Below are 8,795 nucleotides of genomic sequence, written 5' to 3'. Positions count from 1 at the left end.
TTCAAGGGCCCATTAACGGGGCCCAGCAATGCATCCAATTCACTTTGCATAAGTCTGGCATCTCTTCTCAGGTCCTCTTTTGTATGCATGATGTTGAAAGTCCACTCTTGCCTCTGTAAGCAGGTGCTTCTCCTTGTGCAGAAGCTTCTTGTTGTTGCGCCTGCACAGGTCTTCTGTGCTCATTGCGATGCTTATGCTCCTTCTGCATCACTTTCTCCCTCCTCTTCATTCTGTGCCGCCATCATCAACACTGAAGAAGTCATCCTTCGTAATCCACATTTTTACTTTATACATTGAAAAGCCACATGACATTTTGTCGAAATAATAATTCTCACTAAAGTCACAAATACCTAATACAGAAAAAAACTAAAATTTGTATATAAAAAAGCGCAGACAAATAAAAGCACTGCAACCAAAATTATGAATACAATACTACAAAAACTTATTTCTTCCCGACATATTAAAAAAGACTAAATCAATCTCTAATTATTTTGCGATATTTTTTTCTGGTATATTGTCGCAGTCAAAACATAACAGGCATACCCGATTGGAAAGGTCAGAAATAGAATTTCGTGAGGCCAGCGAATATTTTTTGTTTTGTCGTCAGCGACCCATGTTCATTTCACAGGGAAATAGTACGGGAAATTGGCACTGGATGATAACGAACTCTACTGCTTCTTTGTTGGTGCATACAAATGGCGTCTTCGAATAAGCTAAACACAGTCAATGGCAAAATACGCGGCTAAAGCCGTCCGACAAACCGCATGTCTTAAAACATTTTCAGCTTAAGCAAGTTTCTTTCCCAACCACTCCGATACCTGCTTTCGTCACCATGGCTACAGTCAGCACGCTTGACGCGCGTCTGCCGGAAGTGTGTACGTACGTCTGACACGTACGGACACGTCATTTCCCATGCAGAGGCAGAGTGACAATGACGACCCTAAGGCAGGGTACGAAGAAGATGGCGCCGCTTGATAGCATATTACGATTTAGTATGTGTAAGGTTTGTCGTTGTGTTTTGTAGAAATTGTAATATTGTTTCCAAATCACTTTCTTTTAACACGTAATTCTCCCTGTTAATAAAACGTAACGTATTTTGCTAAATTATCTAGTTTATAGGAATTTTAATTGTATTTTATGTAAAGGTTTTACCATGAAAATTTGCCTGTAGGTCATTTTTATGAATTCCTGACACACCCGTATTTACAAAAAACGAACTGGATGGACTGTGCCGTATAGACCTCAATTCACAAGGCAAGCCAACAAAGCCTTTTGTAATTTCTGTAAATCGACATGAAAGAAGAAATATTGTAAATCTACGTGTTCAATAAAATTAGCGGAATTGCTTTTATGAAGAACATTTTAAAATAAATTAAAAAAATACTCCAAGAAACTAGTTCTGAGTGCAAAAAATAAATATAAAATTTATTAAGACACCCACAATATTTCAAATATATTCGAACAGCTCATAATCCAGATGGATGTGTAACCTCATAAAACTGACAAGAAAATAAATAAGAAAAAAATTCACTCATCTTTATCATTAAAACAGAAATAATGTAGAATAATCATTTAAAAATAAAATCACATTGCCTCATTTTCTCCGACAATCTCCACAATTTATTATTATTAAAAATGGAACTGTAGTCATGGTCAGTATTAAAGCCATGAGGCCAACCTTAAAATCTTAACACCAGAAATTGACATAATTATAATATACTAATGCATTGAAGTTCATTACCCTTAATTTCGACTGTTCTAATATCTACAGTTGAATAGTACATATAGATCATATTACAAAGGAGCTACATTTAAACAATCAAACCCAGCATCACCCAACCCACCCACCAGTTTAAAGTAACACAAACTCCAAAGATTAATAACACCCGAGAAACGGTTCACTTACTCAGTCTGCGTTTGAAACAATGAACTAATCTGTGGACTACATTATGTCACATGTATTTGAAATAATTAGATTTTGTATTGTATTTTTAAAAACAGTTTGAATAATAATAATAACGATAATAAATGATAATACAGTTGCAGTATTATCAATCATCCCATATATAGATATTTTCCATGTTATTGTACACATTGCAAATCCATCATTATTCAATTTAAAGACGTCTGAAGCAAACTTCAGCTGTTGTGGCAGTCAGTTGCCAGCCAGGACACTTAGACAGTGACTGTTTCCCTGAATTCTGTGGCTTCACAATGAGGTTTGACTGAGATTGAGCTAGAGGGGGATCGCAACGTCACCATGCGCAACATTTCAGGCACAGGCTGGTTGGTGTGGTCAGAGCCGGCCCTGGACTAGCAGGCTGAAGACGTGTCCCGGCGGCTGCCATGACAGGTATGTACAGAAGACGTCTCGCACCGTGAGAGCGTTCTGGCCAGTGCTGTCCACCGTTACATTTTAGTCAAGGACAAAGAAATGGGGGTTCCCCTTTACCCAAACATGCATTTTAGTCTTACATCAATCCACCAGCAAAATCACAAGAACCATTCTTAAAATTTTAGGAAACTGCCAAATGTAGTGTATGTCAAATACTCATATTCTTCCCACGACCATATTAGGGCCCATTCCTCTGGCCAGGGACCACAAATACTAACAAACCAGGCAGCACAGGGTCCACAGGGCAGCGTCCCTATAAACCCTATAAACCCTCACTCCCAGCGCCCTTTGTATGTGGCTTGGTGACAATCCGCCCTCTGTACAGAGCTGCTCTAAGACCTTCCAGTAAGCATCTCATGGTAAGCACACTGCCAACTTCATTCACAAACAGAGTATAGCATATTATCTCTAAATGACCATAATAATAATAATAAAAACGTTAACATGTTTTTTTACACAACTCTTTATTTTTGTTTCTTCATTTTTTTATTCCTTTATTATCTCAGAACATAAAACAGTACTGTGGATTGTACCACATACGCTATGTATTCACATAATACACGATACAGCTACAGAGAAAGAGACTGAAAAACACTTTTTTTTACATACTGCATACTTGACATAAAAAAAATAAAACTGAGGACAATCTTAAACTCATAAAAGGAATGTAGCTGCCAGTTCTTAAAAATGAGTATTTCTTTTGCCTTGTGTTCATGTGTTTATTTTTGCCTATTAGAGACGGAAACTAGCGTTTCTCTGCTCCCAGGCTCTTGAAAACGGGCCAAATCAGACAAATTGCTTCGGGTTAGGCAGTGACCAGTGCTGAAGAGGGGCATTTTGTGTTTGTTTGTGTGTGTGTGTGTGTGTGTGTGTGTGTGTGTGAGAGAGAGAGAGAGAGAGAGAGAGAGAGAGAAAGGGAATGGGAGGGAGTGAGAAACACATGAAAGGTTGCACTTTGCAGTGTTCTGACCATCTCACACGTTAACAGATGTTCTCACAGGGGATGGACTTTCAGCACCAGATATGTGTGGTGTGCAGAGGAAGTTAACAGTCTTTTCACTTCCATATCATGAGTCAAACTACCTGTATAAAAGTACTTCCAACACATTCCCTGACCATGTATCATGTGTTTTGAGGGTGAGGGAAGATTAAACAATGACACTGCAAGTGCTTTTCTTGTTTTTTTTTTTTTTTTTTTCCATGTTTTTGCCTCACTGCTATCAAATCACTGAGTGATTCTAATCATGTTATCCGTTGCAAACATTATTCACAAAAATGTAAAAATAGGTGTTTTACTAATCAGCACCATGTGAATTTCTCATTCCCCGTACGGTGGCTTTCCTCCTAGAAACACCCTGTCACAACTTCAAAAGGCCCAGATACCCAAGCTGTCCAGTAGTTGTCCTAACCCCCTACCCACGATTCCACAGTGAATTCAGCGACTGCATCACAGCAGCCGCCCATCAGTGGGGCACCCGTTAGGAGCAAACTACTGCCGATTTTCCATCCTGAACAATTAAGTCTGTATACAAATTTACATCTTTAAAAAAGTCAATAAATAAACCAGCACCTGTTATTACTATTTCCAAGAACGAGATGGAATAAAAAATGACAAATCCGAAGCTCCTTTAGTAAGAAAAAAAATGGCCTTTAACTTTGCGTGAGTTACATCTCTCAAGAGAAAAGAAGAGTTGAACAGGAAAATCGAGGCAAGCTGGAACAAATGTACGTGGTCTCGTCGCTATCCCATAAGCTATAACTGTCTGGGACTCTGTTAACGCAAGAGACCATCGTTAGCAAGTAGACCTGACGACTGCGTGTAACGTTTTTCACATCACGGAAACATCTTCCTCTATTGCTGACATTATAAACGGCCACACGTGTTAAAAGTGACAACAGAATCTATCGCCAGTTTGAATGACAGGAGGCTGTCTGCTCTCCTGTCCTTCATGCGACCTTCTGGTCATTAGCCATGTGGCATCTGCGTACTCTTCAACCCATGATCTTTTTTCTTCCGGAATGGGGCTGCTTTCTGTTCCAGAGGTACTGACGTACTACAGTACTTCGTACAGCAGGGTTCCTGACACACATAACAGACACGTCACATTCTAATCAGCTGCTCCCTTCGGCTGTTATGGACTCAACAAACTGACAACTGGAGAACCCCATGTTCACTCACGATTAGGTTGTTATCCCTCTAAAGTTAAATAATCTTACCTATACTTAAGTATTTACATTTGCTTATTTCTCCCCATAAAATTCAATTAAAACAAAAAACTAGTTTTCAAGTTGTCAATAATCTGTTCTTTCGCTTTTCTTTAAAATCAAGATTAAAAGTGCTTTTATAAACTCTTTTCTTCTGTATTTACAATTTGTATCAGGTAAAACTAAACAGTAAAACCGAAAAAGAGCAACAATCACAATAACAATAATAATAAGCATCATTAGCATGTAATAAATAAGAAGGAGGATGTGGATTGTGACGCACTGTGTGGGCAACAGCCACACAAGAGCCATGAAGGATGCCTTGGGAGGCCTCCACAGCAGCCGTGTGCTGGTAGCATGTCGTGACTGTGACCAGTGTCTTTACAACATGAGGTATAGAGAGATTGACCTCTTAAAAGCACCAGGATCCATTCACTTTGAGCACCAAGGAGTTTCTGGCCTTCCATAGGAAAGGCATGGCCTGCAGCGAGGCCGCACCATGGAAAAGTCGACTCCTCGTCTGCACCGCCCGGCCCCTCCAACCTCGGCCCCACCAACCACCCCTTTTTCAGCGGCCTAAAGCTGTATATTGTTTGGCTGGGCCAGCAGAAGGCGCATCGATGAAGATCTCGAGAGCAGCCCCTCCCAAACGCTCATCACTGGCCCACGCCCCTACGTGTCGTTTCAGAGCTTCTTTCTAAAGACGGCAACATTGTAGTAGTACGCCTTGACCGGACATGCGAAGCAGGCACATGCCTTTCACAAGAGCCTGCACCCTCAGGAACCCACCACCGACACGGAGCCAGAGAAACCCGCACATTCCAAACGCACTAGAGATACGGATGCTTTTCACCCTACAGTTTCTTCCCCATCAATAATGCTGCGTTTCCATGGCCCCAGCCTGCAGTTGAAAAGGCATCCTTACATTCCCAGGGTCCTTGAGAAGGCTAACAGCTGGCTTTGTGATTGCCTGTTCTGACTGCGTACTTGCTTTGTGGGAAAAGGAGAAACAATAAAATGACCTTTAGGGTCTTGTGGGTGGCTGGTGGGTCCCAGAAGCGCAGCATTACCAGGAGGAGCTGTGTACATGTAAACCTCCACATGGGAAACGCAGTACTAAACACGCGTACGTCATGCTACGTCCGCCACAGTAGGTGAAAAAGGCCAAGGCTGTTTCAGTGTGTTAAACAAGCACCATTGTTTGTACGTGTGCTGAAGGCATTACAGTACCCGTGAGGACCGACCCAGCACCGCAGCGCAAGCCGCTCTGGCCAGCTAAGGCACACGGGCCGGTCGGCGGGTGTGTCTACATGGGGGGGGGGGGTGAGGACACACATAGAACCATGTCAGCACCATTGCACAGGGGGCACCTCTGTCCTCCATGAGGACTTAGTGAGAATGGGGGGGTCAGGCTGAGCTTCCAAGCGTGCAAACAAGACACATCCCCTAAAGGATGATGGGAAGGATGTCAACTCGAGCCCGGCCTGCCTACTCGGGGCTAACGGCATATGCTGGAGTTAGATAGGAGACGTTCGGGGCAAACCAAGACGTCCGATTTGTTGGCATAGACCAGGAAGAAGCACCAGCTGTGAGAGACGCAGGAGAGAAGCTGTTTCTGCCTCCATCCTATCCCAGGAGGGTATGTCCTCCATGTCCTTGCGGAATTCCCGCTCAAAGGACAACGCAGAAGGGATTCCCCGTGTGTTTTCCAGTCTTTGAAGAGCATTTCTGACGGACTGGGGCGGTGAACTTCCAAAACATGTTCTTCTGGGTTGCAGGCATCATGCGGCTCTAGGATGGTTCCTCCAATCGTTTTGTTGCACGTCTGACAGCGTTCTCTGTCACCGTTAAAGCTTAAAGATGTTGGCGCCGCCGTCCGCGGCCTTGTCTTCGTGCGAGAATTCCAACCAAAAACCGAAAACAGTATGGGGGGGGGGGGGGGAACAAAAATAAAGATCTGCATCTTGCTTGTTTCCAGATTAATGAGGAAGAAAATGAGCAACGAGGGATCCCAGCATTCCCACAGAATATCATATGGATAAACAGTAAAGAAAAGAATAATATTAATATTAAACAAATCATTATCCTCATAATAGTAATAATAATAATACCAGTAATAACAACATTGACAGTAACAATAACAATCATAATAATATTGATAATATTAGCCATAATAATAATTAGGATCATTATTGTATTAAGGATCAGAAACTTGTCACCCATCTCTCACGCCGGAGAGAGGGAAGAGCACCGCAGGCAGGAGGTCCGTCAGGCAGAGTCCTGATCCGCTGCCAAATTTGAGGTAAAAACCAAAAAATAAGGGAAAATATTTCAAGGATGAAGGAGTAATCCCCTGGTGTAGAGAGTGGGGGCCACAAGCTGGGGCTGGGGGACCGACTCTCCCTTTGCCTGCCCCCCCCCCTCCTCACGCCCAGTGGCTGTAGGGCCCGGTGAGCTGCGTGAAGGCGTATGGTGACACTGTCACAACGGAGGCGGTGTGCTGCGTTGACGCCTGGCGTATGCTCACCCCTTCTCGTCTGTCCTTGCCCTGCATCGGCCCGGGGCTGGCCCCAGCCCCTGCTGCGCCCCACTTGCGCTTCTTGCCGTAGGCCTTGATGTCGTTCTGCGAGAGGCCAAGCAATGCTGCCTCCTGCTGGCGCTGCAGCGCCCTCTCCGCAAGCAGCTTCATCTTGGCCTCCCACAGTGCCAAGCCATGGCAGGGCTGGTTCAGGTTCTTGTGCTGGTAGAAGACGAGCGAGATGCGGGTTGGGTGGCTGCGGTCGGGCTTCTTCAGGGGCGTGGTGGCATGCAGCTCCCGCCGGGCACACTCAATCAGGATGGAGCCGTGGGCTGGTGCCACAGCCACACCACCGATGTTCGGGTCCAGGAAGTTGTGCTCACTGTCTGACCACACCTCTTCCTCCTCCTGCTCACGCACGCTCTGGCTCTTGGCCAAGCACTCAGGTCCAGCGGGCTCGCAGAAAGCCTGTGTGTCCGCTTGCTGGAAGGCATCAGGGAAGAGCCGGCCTTCGGGTGCTGGCGACGGCGTGCTCCCAGCAGCCGAGCCCCCACAGGACTTCCAGGCCTTCTCCTGAAGCCCCAGGGGTGTGGAGCTCCGGCTTTCACCCACCTTGCTCCAAAGCTTCTCAGGGAAGGCTCCTGTAGTGCCGCTCTGCTTTGGGCCCAAGCCGTACCCTGTCAAGCCTGCGCTCCAGGACCTGACCTGCTGACCGTCCCAGTGGTGGGATGAGGGAGCCGGTGATGGAGTTGCCCTGATTGAGGGTGACAAGGAGGGGGCCGGCGAGGCCAGGGGAGTGGCAGCGCTGTGAAAGGGGGCCCATTGCTGTTGGTGCTGCTGAGGCTGCTGATGGTGGGTGGCTGGGTGCTGGTGGACCTGCTGTTTCTCAGAGGTGGCAAAGGTCTCCAGAGATGCCCCTGGGGTCAGGCTGCCATTGGGTTTGTGCCCTGGCCAGGCGTCGGACTGCGGGGTGGAAGTAAAGTTGACACTGCAGCTTCGGGATGGTCCCTTTGCCGCGCAGTCTGGGTACAAGGGTATGTCAGCAGGCTCCTGCTTGATGATGGGCGTCGATCTGTTGCGGATTTCTGATGGTGCCGACTGGGGCCTGGCAGGCAGGGCCAAAGACTTGGCAAACTCTGCCGGGTAGCCACACCGGGCCGCGTCGCTTGGCTGCTCCTCCGGGTGGTCGGGGTAGGAGTGGCCCAGGCTGGCCTGGAGGCTCTGTACATCCGGCTTCTTGTCAAACGAGGCAGCTACCGCGGCTGCCTTAGGCCAAGCTCCATTGCGACCCTCGTAGGCAAGCAGCTGGTGGGGGAAGAGAGTGTTGGAGGTGTAGCCGTAGTAACCATAGTGCAGCGCGGGGTTGGAGTGAAAGCCGTTGACGGCACCAGGGGAAGGGGGAGGAGGACGAGGCCCATTGGAAGCATGGCCACTTGCATAGTAACCAGGATGGGGGTAGACATTGTTTATGCTGTACGCTTTAGCTGGCTGGCGGTTTCCTAGGGAAGGGTAGCCCTCTAAGACTCCGTTGAACTGGCCCATTGCTTCTGTCTTAATGGTGGGTTTCACCTCCTGTTTGGGGATTGCTACAACAAGACATGATGAGAGAGAACCTGTTAGCAGCGATGCAGCACAGCATCTTTCCCTCCACAGATATGGACTCATGTCACATAGCCG

General features: G+C 46.3%; 1 protein-coding gene across 10 annotated transcripts in view; it reads right to left on the bottom strand.

Moving 5' to 3' along the window:
* Window positions 1–1,397: 1,397 nt before the first annotated feature.
* tet3 (tet methylcytosine dioxygenase 3) overlaps window positions 1,398–8,795 on the bottom strand; it is a 47,502-nt gene continuing 40,104 nt past the window's right edge. For all 10 annotated transcript variants that reach the window (XM_048977028.1, XM_048977033.1, XM_048977083.1 and 7 more), the window contains one exon: window positions 1,398–8,704. In XM_048977028.1, the coding sequence (XP_048832985.1) occupies window positions 7,026–8,704 (1,679 nt within the window). In that variant the 3' untranslated portion in view covers window positions 1,398–7,025. The remainder of the gene's footprint in view (window positions 8,705–8,795) is intronic.

The sequence above is a fragment of the Brienomyrus brachyistius genome, chromosome 2 (genome assembly GCF_023856365.1).
Source record: "Brienomyrus brachyistius isolate T26 chromosome 2, BBRACH_0.4, whole genome shotgun sequence".
Taxonomy (NCBI): domain Eukaryota; kingdom Metazoa; phylum Chordata; class Actinopteri; order Osteoglossiformes; family Mormyridae; genus Brienomyrus; species Brienomyrus brachyistius.
This window is presented reverse-complemented; position numbering and strand designations above follow the sequence as displayed.